Genomic DNA, 26,682 nt, shown 5'->3' with positions numbered 1-26,682 from the left:
AAAAACAAACCCTGGGGTGGGGGGTGCTGAAGTTTCCCAATGTTGAGCTCTGCTTCAGGTACCCCCATGGGTCACCCACCCACTTCCAACCAGGGGGACCCTAAAATTTTGGCTGCCAGAAGTGGAGCCAAGCCACCAACCCTGCAGGGAGTGATGACTCCCCCAACTCCCCTCAGCAGGGGGGCTTCTTTGGGGATCCAATAAAAAAGGTGATGGGGGGGAGGCATCACATCCATGATCACGCCTTCTGTAACCCAAAAATATTTCTTAATTTGGCTTAATATTTTTTGGGGAGGCTGGGGGTTTGAAGCTTTTCTGCCCATTTTCCAGGTGTTACATTAAATGGGGCAGAGAAGGCAGTGGGAGTGCCCCCTGACCACCACCCTCAACCCTCCCACACCCACACCCCTTGCACTTGTCTCTGTTAAATGTTAATCCCAAATGTATCCCCCAAGAAAACCCAAGTCCCTTTGTGGGTCCTGATGATAGGGTGTGGGGGGGGGTAGGGTGGGTTTGGGAGTAGGGATGGGCTGGGGAGTCCAGAGATGGATTTGGGGTTCAGGCATGTATTCGGGGAAACAGGGATGGGTTTGGGGGGGCTCAGGATGGGTTTGGGGGGGATGGGGTTGAGGTTTGGGGGCCCAGGGGTGGGTTTTTTTTGGGGGGGCAGATGTTGGTTTGGTGGTCCTGAGGTGGGTTTTGGGGGGTCCGTTGCTCCTGGGGTGATGTCACCAAGAGAAGGTGTTGTCACAACGATGATGGAATGTGCTGCTGGGAGGTCCCAGACCACTGGTAGATGCTGAGATCCCTGCTGTGTACAGAGTGAGGGTCCTAAACCCCGTGCTAGTTGCTTAGTAGGGGATCCAAAGCCCCTCTTCAGGACCCAACCCACCATGGGGACACTGGTGGTGGGTTCAGAGAGCTACGAGATGGTGGCCCCAGTAGGGAAGGGGACATTCGGGGTGGTGACCCAGGGCTGGCGGAGGAGCACAGGGGAGATGGTGGCCATCAAGGTCCTGAGGAATGAAGGCCACCAGGGGCGAGTGGCCCGGAATGAGCTGCGGCTGCTGCGAGCCCTGCAGGAGGTGGACCCTGAGGAGTCCCACATCATCCGCTTCCTCGACTCCTTCACCGATGGTCCCTGCACCTACTTGGTCTTTGAGCTGCTAGAACAAAACCTCTATGAATTCCAGAAGAAGAACAACTTTCAACCATTGCCCGTGCGCCACATCCGCACCATCACGGCCCAAATTTTGGCAGCACTGGTCAAGCTGCAGGAGCTTTCCATCATCCATGCGGACCTGAAGCCAGAGAACATTATGCTGGTGGACCAAACCCACTTCCCATTCCGCGTCAAACTCATTGATTTCGGCTCTGCCAGTATCTCCACCGAGATCCACCACATCCAGGAGCCCTACATCCAATCCCGCTTCTACCGAGCCCCTGAGATACTTCTGGGGCTGCCCTTCTGCCAGAAGATGGACATGTGGTCCTTGGGTTGTGTGGTAGCCGAACTCCACTTGGGTTGGCCCCTCTACCCCGGCTCCAATGAGTATGAGCAGATCTGCTATATCTGCTGCACCCTGGGGCTGCCGCGGGGTGAGATGCTCCATGCTGCCACCAAGACCTGGAACTTCTTCCAACAGGCGCCGCATCCTGATGGATCCTGGCAGCTCCGACCGCTGGCCCCAGGGGCTGCAAAGCAGCTGGAGAGGAGGAAGTTTGTCATCTCCTCACTCGACCAACTGGTGGGGGTGAATGTCCACCAGGGGATTGCTTCTGACCAGGAAATGCTGGCTGAACATTGTCACCTGGGTGAGATGGTGGAGCTGCTGAAGGGGATGTTGACCTGGGAGGCCCAATTCCGCATCCCTCCCAGCGCTGCCCTCCAGCACCCCTTCATCTCTCTCCAGCACCTTCAGGCCACCTTCAAGGCCACTCGCTACTACCAGCTCTGCCAGCAGGACCTCATGCTGGTCCAGAAAGACATTGGCACAGTGGGGACTGTCCCCAGCACAATGGGAACCAACGCCAACATAGTGGGGACAAGCCCTGGAGTGGCAGAGACAATGCCTGGAGTGATGATGACCATCCCTGGCACATTGGGGACCATCCCTGGAGTGTTGAGGACAATGTCTGGCATTCTGGCAACCATCCCTGGCACAGTGGGAACGATCCCAGGAGTGGTGGGGACAGAGTCTGGCATGGTGACATCCATCCCTGGAAGGGTGGGGACTGTACTTCAGATGGTGGGGGCAGTCCCCAGTATGGTGGGAAGTGCCTTCACCCCCATCCAGAAGGCCACTACCCAGATGGACAAGCTGAGCCTGGCTGAGCCTGGTGGGGACAATGGTGGCAAGGCCCAGCAGGACATCTGTCCTGCCCCCATCCCCCCTCCCCCCCACTGTGGCCCCCGGGGCTGCCAGCATCGCCAGTGGTGCAGGATGGAGCCCCCCACCCCTAGCCGGGTGGTGCTGGGGTGGAGGACACGGGAGCAGCGCTGCCACCACAGTGCTGGCAGCGTGGCCTTTGGTGACATTGTGGAGCAGGACCTTCCAGGGAGATCCTACAGCGTGTCCCACACAAAGGTACGATCTAGGGGGACATGGGGAGTTGGGGTTCCTTTGGATGCTGGGAGTCCCTTGGGTACACCAAGGACTCCATGTCTCCTTGATGTCGCCACAGATTGCTCCAGTGACACGGCGTGACCCTGAGCCCCCACGTCCCACCCCTGTCCCCAAGGACAAGCTCTAGCATCTGGGTTGGGACCCTTCCACCGGATCTGAGACCCTTCTGCCAGCACTCAGCTGCCAGCACTGCTGAGATGCCACCACCACCGCCACTGTGGGGACCCCACTGAGAACCTTCCTCTCCTCCACCCAGTCCCCTCCTTTTTCTTCTCATCCCATTGGCTCAACGCTGCAGCTGGGGACTCACCGGGAGCTGCCAGTGCCTCTTCTTCCTCCCAATAAAACTTTGTCACTGGCTAAACATTTAATCTGACTCTTCCCAAGATGGTTTTTTTATCAGTGTCCCCAGTGTCCCCCTGCTGTCCCCCTGGTGTTCCTGTGATGCCTGGCAAATCCCCTCCCCAGTAACAACATCAAGTCTAGAAAAACTATTTTTCCTTGGGTTTTTGCCCCAGATCAGAGGAGCAGGAGGAGGAAAAGGCAACAGCTTCTTCTGAATTAGGTGAGCAGGACAAGGCAGTAGAGGCAGAGCCAGGCACCCACCACAAACAGCTCCAGAGATGATGACCCAGCTGTGCTGGATGCTGCCCAATGCATTGTCATGGAGGTTCTGAGCCTGGTCCTGCTCGAAATCCATGAGGCTAGCCAGCAATGAGAGGAGCTGCATGCCTGAGGCAGCAGCACCAAGTCCACCTGCAGCACTCCAAGACACTGAGTGTGCCCTGGATGCAGAGCCACAGGGAGAGGCCAACACAGCCTCTCTGGTCCCTGTGGCAGATGAGGATGGAGCAAGCATGGCTCCTCTCATGCCTCAAGACCATCAAGCAGAGGCCAGTGCAGCCATTGTCTTCCTGGCAACACAAGGATAAGGTGTATCCAACAACACCACAGACACCTCTGTCAGACCCCAGCACATCCGCCCCTTCCCCCAGATGATGCAGCAGACACAGCACCTCCTTCTCCTTGGCCTGGCCTGGGGTGAGCCACGTGCACATGGCTGGCACCAGGAATCCCAAGGCACCAGGAACAGGCCCAGAGCCCTGGCTGCATGTGTCAGGGAGATGCCTGGGACTCTGCATGGCCTTTCGTGTGCTCTTGCTCTCCCCATGCAGGTGGACTCTGAGAACAAAGGGAACGCACAGCCCTCCTCTGTCCTCAGGAGCCGGACTGAGGATGACACAGGTGCATCACCAGGTGAGGGCAGGACTGGTCTAGTAACCTTGGTGAGTGGCAGCAGGGCCAGACTGGCAACACTGGGTGGAATGGGGAGTGGCTGTGCCCCAGCCACCCCTTCCCCTGGGAACTGCCTGGCTGTGAGGGACAGGGAATTGCTTGCCTGTCACTGTCACAGCCTCAGCTGTGTCTCTCGAGAACAGAGCAGAGGAGGACAATCCCCTCCCTCAGCCCTGCTGGTGACACTGCTGGGGATGCAGCCCAGTTCACACTGAGCTTCTCCTCACCCAACACCTCATGGGCAGCTCCTCCTTCCACCTGCCCTGGGAGCGGGACCTCAAAGATTGACTCACTTGAGCAGTAAGTTAAGCCCTCTGGACTTACTCTAACACTTCTGTGGCTGGAGGGCCAACACAGTGACGCTGCTGATGAGGAGCAGGGCTGAAACCACCTGTCCCCACCCAAAATGTGGCTGCTGGTGATGCAGCTACTGGAGCAAGGGGTGAAATAATCTTGCAAACAAGAAGTGAAAGTGCTCTTCTCTGCAGAATAGAACCAGCTGGGTCAACACTCATCCAGCCATGGCCAGCAATGTGTCCTTGTGCTCAGGCCTGTGGCTCCCTGGGTTGCATCATGAAGAACATGGCCAGCAGGCCAGCCCCTCTGCTATGCCCTGGTGAGGACACACCTGGAGGACTGGATCCGGTTCTGGGCTCCCCAGTTCATGAAGGACAAGGAGCTGCTGTAGACAGGATAGCAACGGGCTATGAGTATGGTGGGGGTACTGGTACATCAGTCATGAGGAAAGGCTGAGAGACCTGGGGCTGTTCAGCCTGAAGAAGGCTGAGGAGGGGGGGGTCTGTCAGTGATGATCAACATCTATATGGCAAGTGTCAGGACGATGGAGCCAGACTCTCCTCAGTGGTGCCCTGTGACAGGATGAGATGCAATGGGCACAAAGTTGGCCATAGGAAGTTCCATCTGAACATTCAGAGGAACTTCTTGACTTTGAGGATGGCAGAGCTCTGGGACAGGCTGTCCACCAGAGAGGTGATGGAGTCTCCTGCTCTGGAGATGTTCCCAACCTGCCTGTACCCAACCATCCTGTGCCACCTGCTCTGGGTGGCCCTGCTTAAACAGGGGCCTTGGACTGATTATCTCCTGTCATGCTTTAGGCCCTGTTGGTACCAACCAGGCCTCCACTCACTCACCCCCACCCCACTGTGAGACAGGGAGGAGAAAATCCACCCAAAGGCTTTTTGAATGTTTAGTTTGGAGAAGAGGAGGTGGGGAGGAGACCTTATTGTTCTCTACAGCTACCTGAAAGAAAGTTGTAGGGAGGTGGGTGCTGGCCTCTTCTCTCAAGTGATTAACAATAGAACTAGAGGAAGTGGTTTGAAGTCGCACCAGGGAAGGCTGAGACGAGGTATTAGGAAGAATTTCTTTACTGAGAGAATAGTTCTGCATTGAATGGACTACCCAGGGAGGTGGTAGAATCACCATCCCTGGAAGTATTTAAAATCGTGTAGACAAAGCACTTCAGGACATGCTCTAGTGGGCAGGGTGATACAGGTATTGATAAATATATTTTATCTATTTTATAGGGGGTGGAGGGGACATTGAGGGTTGGATGAGGTGATCTTGGAGGTCTTTTATCTTTGACAGTTCTGTGATTCTGTGACATACCTCTGTTTGCATATGCCTGGAAATCCTGTATATGGTAGGACAAGCCTTTTACACCTCTCCTTGTGTGCATGGGCCCTAGAAATACTGTATAATGCAATTCTAGCCTTACATGAAGCAAACAAATCAAGGGATCTACTTCAGCATTTGTTACACCATAACTGAATACTGTGTCTAGTTTTGGTTTCGTACAGTTGAAATACATCAGAAAAAATTAGGTGGTCAGTCTGGAGGGTCACCTTGGTGATTAGAGGGTTGAGAAACTTGACATTTAAAAACAAGTTGAAGGATTTGTGCTTCTTTGGTTTAGAAAAGGCTAAAGTAAAAGGCTCATGGGGATCTGATCACAGCCTTTCAATAATTACAAGGCAGTTATAAAGAAAATGAAGGTGCTTTTTTTACAGGAAAGAATAGTGACAGGACAAGAGGCACTGGACAAAAACTTTTCAGGGAAAATAGATCTGAGCATTAGAAAAAAAAATATTCACCGTGACAATCAATGTGGGAATAAGTTGCCAAGAAAAATGGTGGAATCTCCCTTGTAGTAAATACTCTAAATCTTTATATGAACTTGCTTTAAAAAAAATTTTAGTTTTCATAGATCTATCTATAGATCTCTAGGTGACCTCTTGTCTTTTAAATATTTTCGATATTAGTCAGAGGTTTTATATTATATACTCGTACAATAAAGTTCCAATTGGTTGGTAAAAAGATGGAGTTAGTAACTGATTGCAGCTGTTTCATTGGTTTTAATTGTTTAGTTTTCTTCTTGATAAAATTAATTTATTTTCAACTAAAAAGGAAAGGCATGTAAATAAGTAATTTTAGCTAATTTATAATGTATCAAGACCTTGTCAGAAAAAAACTGAAGAGGGAAGATTTAGGTTAGACATTAGGAAGAAATTCTTTAATTTGAGGGTGGTGAGACACTGGCACAAGTTGCCAAAGCAAGTTATGACTGCACTCTCCCTCTGGGACTGTTTAAGGCCAGGCTGGATGGGGCCATGAGCAACCTGGTCTGGTGGAAGGTGTCCCTGCCCATGCAGGAGGGTTGGAACCAGATGATCTTTAAGGTCTCTTCCAGCCCTAGTCATTCTTTTGTATGATTCTGTTCTATTATATCATGGTATAGTAATAGATTCCACTGAACATGAGTCATCTCCTCCTAAAATAAACATTTGTGCTTGGGCAAATGAATCATACTCTGAAAGTGACTGTTTTTCACCCCAGATAAAAAAGGAACCACAGCACAGCAAACCTAAGACATATTTGCAATACAGTCATTAAAATTCAGATGAAAAGCATCCCACTCATACTGTCTCATACAATGATGAGGTATTCACACGTCAGAGAGAACAAGAAGCAGGATACAGCATTTCTGGATAGGCAGCATATTTTTCAAGTTAAGAACATCTGCCTAAAATGTGAAAATCAGGCAGGACTACTGCTGACCACCATTGACATGACTAAGAATCTTGTCATGTATTTCCCATTACTGCACTTTCAGTACTCTCACCAGGTTGCAAAGACTTCTGTATGCCCACTTTTTAAAATATTTCCCAATTTGATCCTTCTCTAGCAAAGGATAATCAGACTTTCCAACTGGTCTCAGCTGCCTGGAGTTTCTGGAGTCTTTTTTACCTGTAATGATGACGGTAAAGAGACAGTTAAGTACAACTCTTATCACCTACCAGACAAATCAGCTCAAGTGGTAAGATTTTTTTTAAAGATATGGCATGTATTCTAGAATGAAACTCCAGTGCAGTCTCACAGACAACAATTACAAATTATTATTGTACTTTCATGGTATGACCCTACTAAAAATTACAATCATGTCACCTCCCTTGCTGCGGCCTGGCACTCCCTGTTTTCACTAAAGATGTAATTCCAAAATTCGTGTAATGGTTTCACCACAGGAAATGTCTGTTCCCAGTTATTCTTTCCTGGTTTAGGGTCCAGTTCTAAACTGAACTGTAAGATAAAGAAGTAAAAAATTGGTCAGTAAAAGGCTGTCATAACCATCAGAGGCACTAAGAGGAATTTGTTGCCACCCTGTAGAGACTGGAACACCACACAAAATATTTCCCTACACCAAGCAGGTTCCACGTAAAGGTACAGTTGGAGAACAATAGATCATGAACAGAGGGAGGAGTCTGAGAACACTGCTGTGTAGTGCAGTAAATACAGGGATGCCATAGCTTCATGCTTAATTTAAATAGCTCTGTTATTGAGTCATGCCAGTCTTATTTTAATGTTTTAAATCTGTAGAAATATAGCTTCTGAAGTTAGCAAACTACTAATTGAAATAAAACTATTGATAATTTGCTACCACTTATTGCCGATTCACAACACCTTTTGACACAACATTTATTTGATTTATTTTACATATAATTCTTTCTATATTGTGAAATACAACAGAAGTTGGATTTAACTTAATTTGTCTTATTCTTTCCAAATCTGATAGAGGAATTTTTTTAAGCTGAGTGTAACAACATGTATTTTCAAAGTAGTTTGGTAAACCTTTGTCACTAGAAAAAGTACTTAAGTTGCACCATAAAGTTTTCTTTGCTGACCTCAGGTTTTACACCTATTCCATGCACAATTATAGACTGTACCTATGTTAGCAATTTAAACATAGACAGGCCATGCTCTCAGCTCTGAAATGCAACTGTCTGTATTTTTAAGCTTTTAGACCATTCTCTGGAACAATTTTGATGTGGGCCAAGTAGCAAGCTCTTAACCAATTAATGGGTACATTTTAAGAAGTCAAATATTCCAGCTAGTGTTTCTAAATGTCAGCCAGCAGTTTCCATGCAGGAACTCTCTTTCTGTGGCTAAAAGCCTTTACTAATATGGGTCATTCCATTTAACCCCATGCCCGTGAGGGTTTTTGAGTTCTGTTTCTGCTATTTGCTTTACTATTGAGTTGAGTTTCTGCTATTGACATATCTTTAGCTTCTAAGATTGAACCTTTCCATTTGTCATGTTCTTCTAGTGATATCCAAACAGCAGATTGGTGAATTTTGAAAATAATTTGTCTAATTTGAAAGAACAGCTTTTTGGTTTCTAATTTTGGTTGTTAGGAAATCTGTATTAGCTATACAGAAACTTAGTTGTAAGCACACCAAAATCATGTATGAGTGTAGAGATATTTTTAACTTAATTTCTTCAGATACCCTTTATGAGACAATAGCGTCTTTTGATACAGCATCTTACATCTAAGGATCTCAAATTATTGCTAAAACATTAATAAATATCACATCAGTGAGCTAGGAAAGACTGAGACTTGGATTTATCATTGATTATTTGTTCAACTACGTATCAGTACCTGGCTCTGTGAAGCAGAAAATCCATGTCAAAAAAACCCCCTGTACCCTGCCTGAAGAGTTCTCTTCACCATTTGCTGAGAGCAGGTTAGTAGAGAGTAATTAAACTACTGGTGAGCATAAGTCTGACTAGTGCTAGACTCCAGACTACCTTATCCTTTTTAAAGAGCTGCTGTTCCCATTATTCATGTGTCCAAATTCTGCATTTATGATGAGGTGTCTAATCCTTAATAGCAATCACAATTCCTCTATGGCACTGCTTCCCAAAACTGTTTGCTCTGTGCTTTCTCCCAGTGGGCACTCTTTACTACCGAAAATCCATCCATTTAATTGGAAGAATGAGATAGTCCAGACACTTAAGCCAGAGGATTCCTTGTTTGGAAATAAGGTGATTGTCACCCCAGTGCAGGCAGAAGGTTTGGGTCAGTATGAATGCAGTCAGAAACTAGTGTGGACCAGGTTCTCAGCACAATTCTCATTCATGAGTACCTGCTATAGCACGACCATTACAAAAAAACCATCAGAGAAGCCAGTGGACAGCTTGGCTTAAACAACTTGTGTCATCTGCTACAAGAATATTCTTGTTATGAAGAATATTGTTATACAGTTGATAAACAGAGGTATATCAATGCACAAAAGAAGCAGTAATTTCATCTTCGTAATTTTCCTTCACCATTTTGAAAAACCTTTTTAGCATTGTGTGGCTACTGAACAGTCCTCCTGCCCATACATTACATTTATTTTGGTTATCCTATCTTTGCTTTTGCATCATAATGTTCTAATTGTATTTGTTTTTTGCCATCTTTTCTAGTCTGGGTATCAGTTTAAGCCTTCCTATTAGATTAAAGTAGAAGAATGTGTTTGCAATAGTATTTATGCCTTGGTGAATAAACAGATTTTTAGATGATTTATTCAGATTTATAGCTATATTATCATTATCTGCTGCATGGCTCGACAGAGTTAGGTTATTGCTTTTCCTATTACCTTAAATTGCAGTATAAAATTATTTCTAAATAGGCCCTCAAAATATTGAAACCAGTTAAATGCAGAAACCTTTGTAACCACAAGAGAGAGCTCTTGTAAAAACTTAAAGCTGCTTGAGAAATAAGTACATTTTGCACTTTAACAACGAAAAATAGTTTTAGTAATTAGTGTTTACTTTAATTATTGTATTTCAGGAAATTAAACACTGATGTAAATTAGCACAGTATTCCCAATTCCATTTATATTCACCTTGTTGTTTGTTTTTAATTAAAGTCAAGGACTAGTAAATAACATGTATGTAGCTATATTCCTTTGAAATAATGATGAAGTTTTATTACACAATCATTTTTTCTCTAAAATTTTGTCCCTCACTCTTCGCTGACACAGTTCAATGACCCTTAGAGATGAAAGGCATCAATTCATTATAAAAATGCAGCTTCAATCCCAATAATGTGTTTGCTTTATAGAAAAGGGTTTATATTAGATAAAATCTTCCTGGTGCCCTTTGTGGGTTAAATTATACCTTTTTAGTGCTTAAACAAAAGCTTATGCCTTTGAGACCTTAGAAGGACCTTCCTCTCTGTAATATCCTAGATGAAAATACTTTGTAAATGCAGAATAAAGCATGATACACAGAATCATAGAACCAAATGGAATTCTGCAATTTAACAGTAATTATATCTAAGTGACAGATACCCTACCTTGTTCAAAACCAAACTGAACTTTGTAGAGAGAGCACGGGATCACAGGGGAGCTAGATCTTCCTTCTTGATTTGAACTACCTAGATTCGTTGCAGATCAAAGTAGAGTGTTGCCCTAGTTTATGTCAGTGACTGAACCAGTACAAATTAGTAGCTCTGTCACATTTTGTCCTCATAAAAATTAATTTCAATCCAAAGGAGTGAAGCTGCTTTTGCATAGCATTTTTCCCATAGAACTTCTTTCCCCAACGAGAGGACTTGGCCAGTGGCTATGTTTAGCCCCTTGAAGCCTAATTTGTGTTTATAAAGCAGAAAACTGCATCAATTGGAGAATGTGGTCTTTTATGTTTACATTTTCTCACCACCTCTGACAGCATACTACATTTTACTCTCATTAAAATCAATGCAAAGCTCTGTATTTTTCAGTCACTGCAGGATCTGGTCATTAATATGTTAATTTCTAATCTTCCCTTCCAAATTCTACCATCTGCCTTTTTTTTTTTCTTTCCCTTTTTTCCCCATTTTCAATAAAAAATTATTTTACAGCCATGTTTTCAGTTACTAATGTTATTACTTTCCTTATGCATGTTTCTCTTCATCTGAACTTTCCAGATGGTATCCCAGATCCAAGAGTTTTTTCTTTAGATTCCTCGTTTCAAACTTGCTCCTGCATGATAAATATTGAATTAGAATAACAAACTTTCTCAGGTACCAAAATAGCTTGCCCTTCTGATCTCATTTTTTTTCTTCCACTCTTCCTCTAAATCTAATAGCTTTCCATCCTTGCATTGCAGTGCTTAAAATATCTATGACTCATTAATTGTAAAAAAATTGTCTTTTTATTCATTAGTAGTAGAGCTTTTCATTGAATATCCCAGCAGTGGCCCAAGACAATTTAGATAAAAACCATTATTTCTTCTGTCTAGACAGGAATTAATTTGTAGTTTTGCCCTTTTGCACAGGAATGATGGAGAATTGTTGTCATTTGATGTAATACAGAAAAGATTTTTGCACCTTTAACGTGCAGATCAGATATTGTCAACATTCCCTTTATGACCAAGGTGGCCACATTCATCCAAGTACTGAAACAGATGCTTTGTTCTTCATTATGTAATTTCACAGTAATTATGAATGTATTTAAAGTTACACTTGTGCTCAATACATTGACTTCTGAGGGCTTTATTACTGGAATGGGAAAAATTTACTTATATTTTTGTTTCTTTAAAAAAAACCCCATCACCAGACTTCCCCTTCCCTAATAGAGACTTCACACTAAATATAGATCACTAAATGCTAAGTCTAGAAATAAAACCCTTTGCTCCATAACTAATGCAATTTAATTTTTTTTTAATATCAGATGGAATCACAGGACCAGAAAAGACTGTATGGCTTTTGATATTTGGTAACTACAGACATCAGTAAAGTAGATATTTCATTAGAAGAACAACATACATTATATAAATGTCAAAAAAGCATGTATATCCCTGAATACATTATCAAACACAAAACCCAGACTTCATGATTTGTTTACACTAAACTTTCAGTGTCTAGACAAATAAAGAAGGTATTGTTGATCTCAATCCATGTCCAGACATATTAAAAACTCATATTTCAAAGATGCTGACAATCTGCTGCTGACACTAAACCCAAAAGTTTCTAGATACTCAATATACCTGTTGTCAACATAGCATAATTATTTGTCACAGCATGCTTTTACTTGTCATTAACTGTTGTCTATTTACCAGATATTTTGGCTATATATGGACTGTTCTTACCCCCTGGATCTGTATTGTAGGCTTCCTATCCCTTCTTAGAAATCTTTATACTTCATTGTACAAAATTAATGGCAAAAAAATTTTCTTTCCTTCAGATTTCATTTAAGAAAACAACCTTCCTTCTTCATAAATGCAATTACACATCTGCCTAAAGTTTCTTAACATGAATATAAGACTTTCTGTAGATTACATACTGGGTCTTGAAAGTCTTTGAAGTTCATCAAGCTAAACTATGGTAACTCCTAAAAGTTGTGCTGAAAATAATCATATGATATCTAGTTTATTTTCCCAGTCACTTATTTTGTGCCTGGTTTCAAGATATTTTTTCAGCCCTAGCATCTGTTCAGAACATTAAGACGATCTCCTGCCTACCTACAAAATGTGTGCAAACATGCTTGTAGTAATGCTAAATAACATCAGTGTATTTTGTCTTCATTAATTCCTAGCTATGGGCAGTCTCTGATATTTCCATCTTCAATGCATGCCTCTGATAAGTTGTTTTCAGGTGTGAATGTGCCTTACACCTCTTATCTGTATTCAGTAGGTGTTAGAGCACAGGACCGGTGCACTGAAGTGATTTGCTCCCTTGTGGAATCATGATCAAAGCTACTTCTGGGGCAAATCTAGGGAATACCACTATCAATGGAGATGCAAGGTCTTCCAGCACTTAGCTCTTTTGGATGCACATCAGTCATTCCTGGGAATGCTAGAACTGACACAGACCACATCCCTGGTAAACATGCAACATGAGTGTATGGTGCTAGAACTGTAACACGTTCTGTCAGATCAAGTGCTGGTCCTTCCCACTTGCAATGTACCAATTGGTTATCTAAGTGCAGGAAAAGAGAAGCCAAGTTATGCATTGACAGGTAAAGAGCAGAAAAACCTCTTAACTCTGTTTCCTGACCAGAAGAATCCCCAAAGTAATCAATGTTAAGTGCAATCCAAATAACAAATAAGAACATTTACAAGAAGTATGTCTGAGGACATGTGAAGCAATGAGATTCTTGATTCTAGTTATTGTGGATGAAGTGTCACTAACTAATTTCAGTCTCCTTACAGTAAAAGCTGTTTTTGTAATAATTGTTAGTAATTTGTTTAAGAACAATGTATGTCCACAGATACTGTACTTAACTAGATCTCCTTCTCTTGTATTTTCCACTCAGAGGAATCATCTTTTTCAATACTTATTTTTCTAGATTAAGATACCCATAGATTTTTACTCCTGTATTGTAAAATAGATTCTCCATCTATCTTAATTTCTTACAGATCAAACTTGTGCTTATTCAGTGTAGGTAACCAGAACTGGAAGCAACTATGCATAGACTATCACATTACTAAGACTTCTATGCTTTTTGGGTTTTTTGGTTTTTTTTTTACACCTGAAGTTCTAGAATTTCACTTAGAGAACTTCAGTATATAGGCAACTTGTTGTCATCACACTTCATCTTCTTCTGTCACGGCTTCTAGAAAGTAAGTCCCTGGTTTATAACCAATGTATGTAATCTTACTTCAGATTACATAATGATTTCTATTATATCAATTTTCAGCCTAATTTGCTTCTTCCAGAATCATGATCTGCTCTCCAGAGTATTGATCAAACTCTGCAACCTCTTTTGTTTTACATGGATTTCATGACATATGTGTGGCAACATAGCCAATTATGATAATATTTACTGCAAGAAAAAATCTAGGAAACACTACAATATCCCTTTCATTTCAGTAATCTGCATATAATACCCACCAAAATTTCTCTTTATCCATTTAATATTTCTTTTATTAACCCATGGAAGATCTCCACCTTAAAAAACAAACAACCAAACAAAAAAACCTCAAATAAAATCATGATATACTGTTTAGATTTCAAGTCTTATGTGTTAATCTTATCTCATAAACTATCTTCTTATGAAATTTATTTAATAATTGTAATATGATATATTCATTTCCTTCTGTCTCTGATAACACTCTTGCTCCTGATACAAACTCAGTCAAAAAATGTAATGATCCTTGGAGTAAATTAACAAGATTTACACTTGTCTCATTCTACTTTTTTTTTTTTTTTAGTTTTTTGTTTGTTTGTTTTTTAGGGTTTTTCCCCCCCTAGTCTCTCACTATATTGCTGAGGTCTGTTAATGTGTTATTTAATATGCTGGTAACAGTCCGGATATGGATTTTTCAGACATCCAATATAATTTTTGCAATCAGCCCAAATTTTACTCATAGCTCATGTGTAACACTGCAATACTCTTTCCTCATTGTCTTTAAATTAATTTTCCATTGTTGCTATGCTTATCATCATCCTCACTGAAAACAGAAGCAAAACTTATTTAGTATTTTGGAAAGACCTATATAATTCCTGACTTGTATCCTCCCCTTCACAAGCTCTGGTCCAGTTCTCTTTTCATCTTCTTTCCACATGTGACCATCCGTGGAGAATCTTTTTGCCATTCCCTTTATTTTCTCTGGTTCTTCCTTTAAATTTTACTTTTTGAAATTCTGAGCTATAACTATCCCGATCACAGACTCATGGGAACACAGAATCTCATAGTGGCTGAAGTTGGAAGAGACATCTGGAGGTCGCCTGGCCCAACCACCCTGCTCAAGCAGGAACACCTAGAGCCTAATGCCCAGGACCATGTCCAGGTGGTTGTTGAATATCTCTAATGATGGAGACTCTTCAGCCTCTCTGGGAAACCTTTTCCAGTGCATGGTCATCCTCATAGTTAGTGTTTCCTGGTGTTCAGAGGAAACCTCCTTGTTTTGTATGTACCGTTTAGCTCTTGTTCTGTCGCTGGAGACCACTGGAAAGAGCTTGGCCCCATCTTCTTTACACCCTCCCTTCAAATATTATATATATTGATAAGATCCTCCTAAGGTGAACCCCTTTCCTAGACTAAGCAGTCCCAGCTACCTATGCCTTTCCTATTGGGATTGTCATTCTAGCCCATTTGTCACATTCATGGCCCTTTGCTCTCCAGAATGAGCAGTTCTGTCTTTTACTGGTGTGCTTTGCAGGCAGCTTAGATTTGTCCACAACCACAGTCACTTTTAGCTGTACCTGTTCCATCATGGACTTCTCCATGGGTCACAATGCCTTCTGAGATATACCTACTCCAGTATGGCCTTACCCACAGCCACAGTCCCTTCAGAAATGAATCTGCTCCAATTTATATTATATATATAAAGTGCCTATCACCATACTGATAAGCATTCTTTTGAACCACTCTGACAGTAGAGGTAAGAACAGGAGTCAGCCTATTAGTACCTCAGCACTGCTGTTTCCATCCATTTTAAAAAAGAAAACCACAAGACTTTGTAACAGCTTCAATCTTTCCAGGGGTGTACCTGCTCTCTTGTGGCTCTACTCATGACCACTCACTTTCAGGTGCTACACCATGACCTCATACAGAGCCACTTCAGAGTGTACCTTCTGCAGCATAAAATTATCCACAACCAAGGATGCTTTGAGGTGGACCTTCTGCAGCACAGTCTTGGGCCACAATCCCTTGCCTGCTGTGAGGCAGACATAACCACAGCCACAGATGCTTCAAGGTGTACCTGCTCTGGCATGGCCCAAACCAGGAGACTCCAGCATGGTCTTACCACAGCTGCAGTCTTTCCAGGAGTGTACTTGCTCAATAATGGATGCTGCCTCATGACTTGATGCACAGACTTCAAGGTGAACCTGCTCTGGCATGGGATTATCCAGAGCCACAGATGCCTCAGGGTGTCCTGGTCCTGCTCAGATGCATCCACAGGTCGCAGTCTCTTCAACTTGAGTTCACACAGGAGTTCCAGCCTGTCCAGCACAGCAGCACAGAAATGACAGCCATGCCCTGGCCATCTGCCAGCCCAGACTCATGGCCATTGCTGTTACAAAAATGTTCCCAGGCACAGCAGAGTAAGATGATACAGTAGTGCAGCAGGTAGGGAAAGCAGAGAGCATCCACTAACAAGCACATGACTCTCATACACAGTGAGGCAAGGAAGCCCCATGGTAAACCCAGGGGTGATCTCTAATTGCAGCAATCTAGAATGATCTGTCACCTGACATTTCTCCAGACTGGCCTGTTAGCCATATTTCAGACTGGAGGATTTTACTCTGTTTTAGAATATGTATAAATGCTGATACACTCTCTGGGCACGGTATTAGGATTAGTGTATTTTTTGCTTTAATTCACCATTCTTGAGGAATCTGACCCTACCTCTTATTTGTTATACTTTTCTTCTCATCTTGTTCCTTCCTTAAACAGTTCATTATATGCATAGAGAGACTGGATGTCCTATTTTTTGTATTTTTCTCTTTAACCTATCTCTCACTGTGCAATAGAACTGCACTTTTTAAATTTTCTGCTTTAGCACAGAAGATCTAAGAAGTATTTCACCCTATGGACAGCATTAGGGTAGAGCAATCTTTCTTTTTTATTACTTTTTTTTTTTTTTTTTTTATTAAGCAATATGAACTGCATGGGACTAATTTATTTTTTTCCCATCTTTTTTACTTTAGCTTGTTTCTAGACAGCTTCTCTCACTCCAAGATGTTGTTAGTTTTATGCTTCAGGTAAAGTAACCAGCAAGTAGAAAACTAGTGAGTTACATCAGTCTATTTTGCCATCTTCCGAAAATTCTTCCTAAGTTATAAAAGTATGCCTTTAATTCATGTCTATGTCTACAAACTCCTTTCTACATTCAGCTGAAGCATATCCAATGCCTGTACCTGTAGGGGGTGAACAGAAAATATATCTCTGGCTCAGAGCATTTTTGAAGATGTACTACTATGCCAACCAAGATATCTGTATTCCCGAGTACAAAGACTTTGTATATTAAATTTATACATTAAGAACCTCCATTGTACTGCAAAATTTCAACCATTTTAATAAGCACCAAAACCTTATTTCAACAGCTAGCTCTGCCTCCTGGACCACCTGTTGATTTTACATCTTATTTGATATTATATTTAATATTCTGAATCAATACTATGAGTACGTTAGGATGAGATAACTATTTAGTTGAAAAAATTCCCTGAAGCAACTAAAACTGTAGTACTTTCAAAGGCTAGAAACATTTTTTTCTAGCAATTAACACAAAACCGTGTTTTCATAGATTTGCCTTAAGCTGGCATAGGCTTTCTTGGCAGACTCCCTTGTAGGAGCTAAATGTAGAGCTATACACATATTTGCTCTGGTAACTTCAACTTTCCCTAACATTTGACAAGAATAGAGAGTCTCTTTCACAGATCAATGAAAGGCATATAATTTTTATCTAGAGGAAAATGTTTCTGCTTAGCCTGTGGTAAAGATCATATTAAAGGGTTTTTATTTTGCAGAAATATTGAGATTGGACACTTTTTACACATTATAACTGCATTCATAGGCTTTTGGTAATATTTGTCTCTCTCTATTATTATTTTTTTTAATCTTAGGTCTTTCAATTTAGTCAGATCCCATTTGGTTACATGGAAATTATCTTCAGAAAAATTTGCTATGGATTTTTTTCCTAACCTTGATCTCAACTCAAGTATGATGATGATTATAGTACTAGCACTAGTAATAATACCTTCTTTTCTATAAATATATTGTCTTTTCTAAATATATTGTCTCTGTGAAATTTCTATGTTTGATATTCCTGAGACTCTTCTGCTTGGCTTCTTTCAAGAGATTTATAGGAACTACAGAAGGAAAAGAAACCTGGATGTAAGGGGAGAAGCAGAATGTACTTAGTATTCATACACCAGAATTTGATGTCTGGTGTATTAAGAAAAATAATCACAATATGGTTGAGACTGGAAGAGGCCTCTGGAGATTAAGTAGTCCCACCCCCTGCTTAAAGAAGGATGACCTATAGAAGGTCACCCAAGGCTATGACCAGTCCAGTTTTGAGTATTTCTAAGGATGGAGACTCCACAGACTCCAGACTCACCAGGAAACCTCTTCCAACATTTGATGGTACAATAAAAAGGTTGGATTTTTATTCATATGGTAACTAGAATATCTTGTATTTTAATTTCTGTTCATTGCCTCTTGTCTTTTTACTGGATGACATAGAGAGGACACTGATTTCATATAATTTGCTGCTTTCCTACCTCCTCAGGGTTATAAATATGTATTTATAAATCTGTATTTGTATAAATCTGGTATTTATACAAATGGAGGAAATCCCCCTGAACCTTCTCCTCTCCTGGCTGAATGGCCCCAACTCTCTCAGCCACTCCTCGTGTGAGATATGCTCCAGTGACTTGAAGATCCTAGTGGCCCTTTTCTGATCTCACTCTGACAAGTCTGTACTGGGGTTTTCAGACTCAATGTAAGGTTTTAGTTGTGGCCTCACCCACACTGAGGGGAAGGAACACTTCCCTCCACCTGCTGCAATACTTCTCCTAATGCAGCCCACGGTACCCTTGACCTTCTATGCCACAAGGGCACAAAGCCATCTCCTGTTCAACTTGGTGACCATAGGTGCCCCCAGGTCCCTTTCAGCAAGGCTGCTTCCCCCGTGGTCAGAAAACAAGAATTCATTGGTACATGAGGTTATTTCTCCACAGGAATTTCCCTGGGGATATGTGCATTTCATTTTTCTGAAATTCATTATGTTCCTGTCTGCCCAAGACTCCACTCCGTTCCTCTGGAAGGCAAAACAACCACTGGCTCTATCAGCCACTCCCCTGGTTTTATGTCATATGCAGACTTACTGAGGGTGCACTACATCTCATTCTCAGTCATTCATGAAGATTCTAAGCAGCATTGGTCCCAGTATCAGTCTCTGGTGTACACTGTTGGTGATTGGCCTCCAACAGGACTTCATTTTGCTAATCACAACCCAAAACCTTTAGCATCAAAGAGTAATGTATGTTTGCTTACATAGATTTAGCTGGAGCTTTATCATCACTGGGAATGCCACAGTGGTGCTTAATTCTTCACTAGAAATAAACAGCTAATTTAAAATACTTTGAAACACTGTTAATCATACTTGAACTATCTAATTACATACAATAAATTTGTAATGTTTTAAACATAATGTATTTATGGAATAATTAATTTATTCATGTGTAAGTAAATTTAATCCTATTAATGCTGTAAAGACAAATTAAAGCACCATAATTCTTCATTATATAAATACTCAACCCCAGAATTGAAATAACCCCTAATGCAATTAGAAGTAAACGCAGCATTTTCCAAAAGGAGCATTACCATCACTAGCACATATTCTCTCCAAGCTTTTATCATAGTCCCTAATGCTGAGTAAACACATCATAAAATTCCAAGGGAACAAAGGGAAGAAAAAATACTAGCGAAAGAAGTTCTAGGAGAGCAACCTCATGTACTCAGAACCTGGAATGTATCAGAATATCAGACTATCAAAATATATGAAGAGCTCCTTTCTCTTCACAGGTATAGTGATCCATGAATTAAGGTACAAGTTGCTTGTGAGGCTCTCAGTGTGCATAGCAAGGTTTAAGAAGTTACAAAGGTACACACTTTCTCCTGCATGGCAGCAAACTCTGCCTGATGTCTGCATAAGGGTTCCTTTCCTTTCCTTATATGTCCTGTCTGACAGCTGAAATATAGGCTACCACATAAATTATATATGAACCATGGCTTTCTAACCTGAATGAGTCTGATGTTTGACAGAGAATGCGTGTCTTAACTGCCTTGATTCCTTGTCCAGAAATCAAGTCTGGGCTCTGCCTGAAAATTTTAAAATTCTTTCCACTGCGGTCACAAACTCTTCAGTCTTCTGTGTGAATAAGACCTTAAGATTTCCTATGGCAGCACAGACAAAACTGCAACTTGTTGAGCTTTGCAACTAGGTGCACTTCAACTCTGAGGGGCCAAGTAGTGGAAAAGGAGAGGCTGAAAATGATAGCTGGAAGTTGAATGGCACAGAAATGCTAATTGCACATCCAGTATGGAAAAAACCATAACTGAAATGTATCTACACACCCATTTTAAACCTAGATAAAGGAGTTAACTGGCACAAGGACAAGGCTCAAGGACAGAATCATTACGGGTGATGTAACAAAGTGGCTATAGAAACACTCTGCTGGGTGTAGCTTGTACTCTGCCTGGGAATCCAGTGGCTGCAGATGCCCTTAGTGGAAGAGGCTCTGAGATGCTCTGGACTAGTCACAGCTTCCTTCAGTGGGCTCTGATGCTGCTGTATGCACCCCATGTTGCACCAAAATTGCAGCAAGGCAATTTTGTGTGCCCTGATTCATTCCTGTGTAAACAAGTTATTGGAGGCATGAGAAAATGAAGGTGAAAACACCTCCAGAGGAATGGATGGGATACACGTAAGGATGTATTACTAGGGCCCCAGTTGGAGCTGCATTGTGGAAAAGAGGCATCCATGTCAGAAGAGGCACTGCTGATGGACTGCAGGTGACCCACATTAGGATAGAGATAGTATCAAGGAACCACAGCAGTGAGAGATGCATGCACAGAAATGTGGAAGAAGCAAAGACCAGAAGAAATAAAACATTGTTCATTGACCACCCTCCCCTGTGGCCAGAAGGACAAAAGAGAGACAAGTGCACTAGTACAGTGTGGTGCTTAACTTTCCAAAGCCACTCTAGTGTTTAAGGGCAGACACATTAATAGAAGAAGTTTAATCTTTGTGGAAAAAAAAAGAAAAAATTATTTGCGTGCCTCAGGTACTAGCTGCACATGTCCTTGATCTACTGCCTGCAATATTGATTTTCTTTGAGACTGAGGAGCCATGATCAGAACTCTCTTTTCTAGCCCTTTTGTTTCTACACTAACAAGTATTCTATATAATATTACATTTCATTGCTAACTTGGTTTCTTGGGTGAACAGCAAATCTCTTCTTGAGAGCTGGACCCAAGATCAAGTGCCAGAGTTTCACCTGTGGCAGCCTGCTTATATCTATACGCAGCCAGAGTGGACTGAGCACATCCACACAGTGAGTTCTTATCCCTGATGTCCTATGCACACCAGGTAGTATTATGTGTTGGCTTTATTCTGCTATGCTTTTCCAGTTCCAGACTTTTGAAACAGTATCTTTGCACACCACAAGGACAGTGTTTTTATCACGTGAAAGTACAATTTTATTTTGCAGGTACTACAACGTGATACAAATGATTGTGCAGGTATCCAAGGGTACAAAGCCAACAAAGCTGACATCGGAGGAGTGTGTAAGGCTAAATACAAACCCTGGCTCACCTAACATTGTTTTTGGGAGTAATCATGCATATCCCTTGCCTTTGAAACTGTCTGTTAGATCTGCACAAAGCAGAAATAGAGAAACTTAGCACTCTGGATGGTCCAAAGAGAGAGTGTTCAAACTTGCTTCCCCATCATTGTCTTTGGTAGCAAAGACATACTGATACTCAAAACTAAGGTTAAAACTAGGTCTCTAATGGAAAATATCTGAGGCAAACTATTTGTTAACATATTCTGAAAGCATTTCATACCAACTATTTTCAGAAACATTTTACTGTCTAGATGTAAAATGGGAAAGTCTGAGTCACTCTCACTTCTGTATGACTTCAGTGTTTATTACATCAGAATCCATTTTCTATGAATATCCTCCAATATTCTACAGTACAAACGTTGTGTTATTCTCAACTTGGAAGTTCTTTAATAAGAAACCTGTTTTCTGTGGTATTCAATATCTCAGTAAAACAGACATCTTCAGATACATGTAATGTATCTGGCAGTAATTTAATAGGCTTCAAGTATCCAAGATATCAACGCCCATGTTTCATCACTTTCAGACTTCCAAGGTTTTTTGCACTAAGCTTAACAGACTATTTTATATCTGTTTTTATCCATTAGTTGTTGCTGATGTTTTGGTATGAAGACTACACCATAATATCTGGATAGCAATGAAAATTACTGCCTTTGTAAACTCTTTGCTCCTAAAAAATCTCCTTAAGCATCTGATATCTGATATATTTTTTTATCATTTCCCTTGAAGTATCTTATTCTATTATTGGAGGACTTTATACTCTTCCTAGGGAGCTTTCTTCTGACATTGTATGGTCTTTTTTCTGGTCTGCAAGGGTCTTGTTCTCCTCTTGAAGGGCAAATTTCCCCTCACTGGGGGGATTTTTTTCCCAGCAAAGAGAGTTCTCCTTTTTCTAAATGACTTTGTTGTCCTTTTGCAGACTTGGTCCTTGAAACCCTTGTTTTACTCCTATAAACTGAAGAATTTTGCTGAAGATCTTTTTCCTACATTGTAAATGCACTCTCTTGTCCTCTGAGAGTCTTAATTTCTTCTCTGAGAGGTTTATTTTGTTGTTGGAGGGCCTTTTGCTATTTCTCATCATGTTTTTTTTTCCTCCGAGGAGTCTCTATACTTCTCTTGAAGGATTTTTTTCTCTTTCCTAGGGACTTCATTTGGTCCTTGGATATCTTGAGAGTCTTTGTTCTCCACACAAAAACCTCTCATCTTTTGCTGAAGGTTTTGACTGAAGGGCTCAATTATTCTTCTTCTTGTTTGTTAAATTGTGTCAGAAGGAGAATGCAGAATGGAGCAGCAGAGATAAATTATTTAAAGAATATTCATCCTTTTTGTCTCCTGCCTGCACCACTCAGAATCTGTGCTATGGGCCAGATGAGTGATTACACCTTTTATACTCTTTCAGTTGTGAAACTGAATAAAGGGTACGTGTTCACAAGACCCTATTTAGAATAATATGTAAATAAGTAAATAAATAAATATAACATTAAATGTGAGATAAAAATAATGGTAAAACAAGGGTGATGTTTAAAAAGCATTGTATATCTTTGCATGTGCTGAAGTAGACGCAAAATTAAAATTTATAAGGTTGAGTTAATTATAGTGAAGAAAAAAAGGGATATATCCTTTTAGAATTTTAAAACTTCTCATGGACATACAGCAAAGTGATATGCATTCATATACAGGATCCCTTCCCTTCCCCTCCTTTCCCTTCTTTTCTCTTCCCTTCCTTCTTTTTTTTCATCATGTGATAAAATATTTTTCTACAACTCTCACTTTACTTAGACATGAATTTGCCATTAATGATAATTCTGTTATGACTGTCTTCATCCATTCCAGAGATGGCCTTGCATTTGAACTTACCTCATCATTCAGAGAAATTAAGATCAATGAAATGTGTATATAAATTGACTAAAAGTATCTATAACCCTTGAAGAGGTAGAGCTGGAGAACTCTGCTTTTCCAACTCCATTATATAACTTAGATGAGGTGCAATTAAACATTTTTTGTTGTTTATTCCTTATTTTACCCTGATGAGAGAATGATACATCGTTTAGCTTGGAGTAATTGTACAGGCTAAGCAGGTTTTTTTAGGAGCTTAATTTCTATACATTGGACAATATTGGAATACCAGGCATGTTTTGGATATATGCCTGGTGTTTGCTAGGAAGCACTAAGCAATTAGACACTATGCCAGTTAAACACAGAATTCATATATATAGTGCTGAACACACATAAATGTGTACATGTGTAACGAAGAAACTCCCAGATGTTCAGAGAAACTATATTATATCTGTGAAGTATTCAGCAGGAAAATTATGATAAATTTAGGAAATCATACAGTACTTACTGTCGTGTTATCCTTGACTCAGTCTGCCATCTGGCAGCTCATGGCAGAGCTGTCAGGTGAGTCTATCCTCCATGATGTCATCTCAGAACACATAGCATCCATAATGCAAACCAGAATGGCACATAATGATCATAAATTTGTGACAATTTGGAGGTAAGCATAAGCATTTGCAGGGTAAGGATTTTTTAGCAAGACACTCTGTGTTTCCCAATATTTTTTAAAGTTTTCTTATTTTCATTCAAATCCTTATTGGCTGTGCTGGCTGAATGGTTCTTGCCACAGGCACTGATAGCTGGCATGAGATAGTTTCTTACATAGTCTCTGAAGGTGAACTTTTACTCCTAGCTTTCCCTGCACAAACTTGAGGTAAGTAAATTGGGGTTATTTCTAAAGCACAGATAATTCATAGATGAAACAATGGTTAAATATGGTTAAAATTAGACTAGGATTAGTGTTTGGAATTACAAATACCTGAGTAAATTTAGCAAATGTACATGGGAAAGAGGAATAAATAACAAAAGAAAATGATGATAGGCTGCAATCTTGATTGCCTCAAAGGCAACATTCTGGTTTTTCCAAGTCAAACAAAAACCATGCATTCCATGAGAGCTGTTTTGTTTTGTTTGAATAAGAGGATGAATTAATTAAGACACACACACATTTTAGACTAGACCAATAACTTTTCCCTCCTTATAATTTTTTGGGGGCAGCTGAATACTGTATTCTAGCTAACATACAAACCTGTTTCCAATATTTATTATGTGATTGAAGCAACCGATATGTTTTCTTTTAATCATCCACTATGTGCTCAGGATATTAAAAAAAAATAGGTGGGTAAGGCCCTTTCAGGTCCAGTGAGTTTAAAATGAGACTTGGTAGTTTTGTTTAAATCGCTGCACACATCACATCATCTCTTTGTGCTGCCTCTCAGTTCTGTTCTGTATGTTAATTAGGTGGGGAACTGAAATATGGCATGTAAAATGCTCCATGGTCCCAGGATATGAATATACACAACTCCCACTGAAAATTTTGCAGTATCATCAGCCATTTAATCCTTTTCTTCAGGATATTTGATTCTCATGCCTGCTCATGCAAATTAAATAGGCAAAGAAGATAAGTAATATTGAAATTACTAATATCAAGCAAAATCAGTATCTTGGGTTCATGTAACTTTCCCAGTACTTTTCCTCACTTTAGCTCCTCAGGAACAATTTAAATTTTATTTCTACCACACATCACCAATGTAGGACTGAATATTACAGCTCAGTTAATTTTCTCTTCTGCTTCCTTAAAAACGTCACTGTCATTAAGAAAAAATAGTTCAGATAAATCAGGACCTGTTGTAGGTGTTTCATGTTAAAATGTAAATTTCAGTAACCCTGGCTATTTTAACATGTAGACATGTAGGTTGTATAGTTTAGGAATATAAGCAATATGAAAAAAACTGTCAATTTCAACCAGTGACAAAGAATAAAGTGATATTTCCTCCTCAAGATTTTCTGGGTTGTACACCTCTGATGTGTCAGGACTCTTCATAGGAAAAGAAAGGCTAATCTGACCTTGGAGAAGAAGAGATAATCCAAGCTTGTATAATATTTTTATGGACCCTCATCCACAGTTGGAGTAAAACAATGGAGTTGTAATTAAATAAAAAATTATTTACTCAACTGTAAATTCTTAACATTATTTTCCTATTAAGGAAAAAAGTTATTAAAGTACTGGGTATACCAGTAGTTAACAATATTTATCAGAAAATATAGAAATGCAAGCTACCTTACAATGTTTTAAAGGTTTTTAAAATAAAGGTTTTAAATTCTTAAAGGGTTCCCTGGAATATTTTTTTGTGATACACACTGCTGTTTGCTAATCATAGGACATGTGAAGTATAGCAGAATTCTAAAATAAATCAAATTGTTAAAAAGATGAAAACAGTTTTTTTTTTTTTTAATAATGTTTCAGACACTACCATTTGCTACTATAAATAATTCTTTTAGTGAGCACAAAGAGCAAAGGTAACGAATCGGAGTATATCACTGCAATGTAAGGTGTAAATGCTGATTTCAAGGGTACAAAGTATGTAAGACATAACAGTGAAAGTAACCGCCTAAGCAAACTGTTATTTCAGTTCATCAATTCTTAGTTCTGGTGGTTCTGAAAATAAAAATTCAGTTTTTCAAAATAAAGACTATTCTATAAATTTTATGCTACAAGGAAGTGCAGCAATCCAGACTTTTTAGATTAAATCCACTCTGAGTGGACGTATACTACAACAGCACACCTGGCATCCATGAAAGATGCAGGTAAAGTATTTGAGTTCCTGCTGTAAGCCAGGCAAAAACTCAAATACAAACCACTTTCATTTCCATGGTTTTTGAATGCCCCCATCACCCAAATTTAGCTGTATTGCTCCATGGAAACAAGTAACACAGCAGAGGTTTTCTTAACACAGTAGCAAACCATTCTAATCAGTCTCTGACCAATACCTCAGAGTAGCTGGGTTTACAAGAAAGTCAAGTACGTGCAAAGAAAAACATCATAGTTCAAAAAAGTAAGTTTCTAAAATGAAAATCCCACATTTTCATAACTTTTGTTATATACACCACTTTCTGTTGGATAAGCCTAAAAGGTCAGAATGGAACCCAAAAACCTACCTAGCATATTTGGCCCATCTGGCACTTTTACTGTTCTGACAATTTTATGCTGATATGGCTTCTTTTTTTCGTCATTCAAACCCATGATTTTCTCTCCCAGGTGGCTATGAAATGTATGTTATTGCTTCCAGGAGACTGAAAACCTGG

General features: G+C 40.7%; 1 protein-coding gene and 1 pseudogene across 1 annotated transcript; one reads left to right on the top strand and one right to left on the bottom strand.

Annotated features, from left to right (window-relative positions):
* Positions 1-739: 739 nt before the first annotated feature.
* HIPK4 (homeodomain interacting protein kinase 4) lies at positions 740-2,998 on the top strand. Its single transcript, XM_071734396.1, has 2 exons — positions 740-2,588; positions 2,686-2,998. Exons 1-2 carry the CDS (start codon positions 894-896, stop codon positions 2,752-2,754), a joined length of 1,764 nt encoding a protein of 587 aa, XP_071590497.1. The 5' UTR covers positions 740-893; the 3' UTR covers positions 2,755-2,998.
* A 19,283-nt stretch (positions 2,999-22,281) lies between these two features.
* LOC139806009 (microtubule-associated protein 1A-like) lies at positions 22,282-23,402 on the bottom strand (annotated as a pseudogene).
* Positions 23,403-26,682: the final 3,280 nt, after the last annotated feature.

This window comes from Heliangelus exortis, chromosome 1 (genome assembly GCF_036169615.1).
Source record: "Heliangelus exortis chromosome 1, bHelExo1.hap1, whole genome shotgun sequence".
Classification (NCBI taxonomy): Eukaryota; Metazoa; Chordata; class Aves; order Apodiformes; family Trochilidae; genus Heliangelus; species Heliangelus exortis.
Note: the sequence above shows the minus strand (reverse complement) of the source record. Positions and strands in the feature narration are given on the sequence as shown.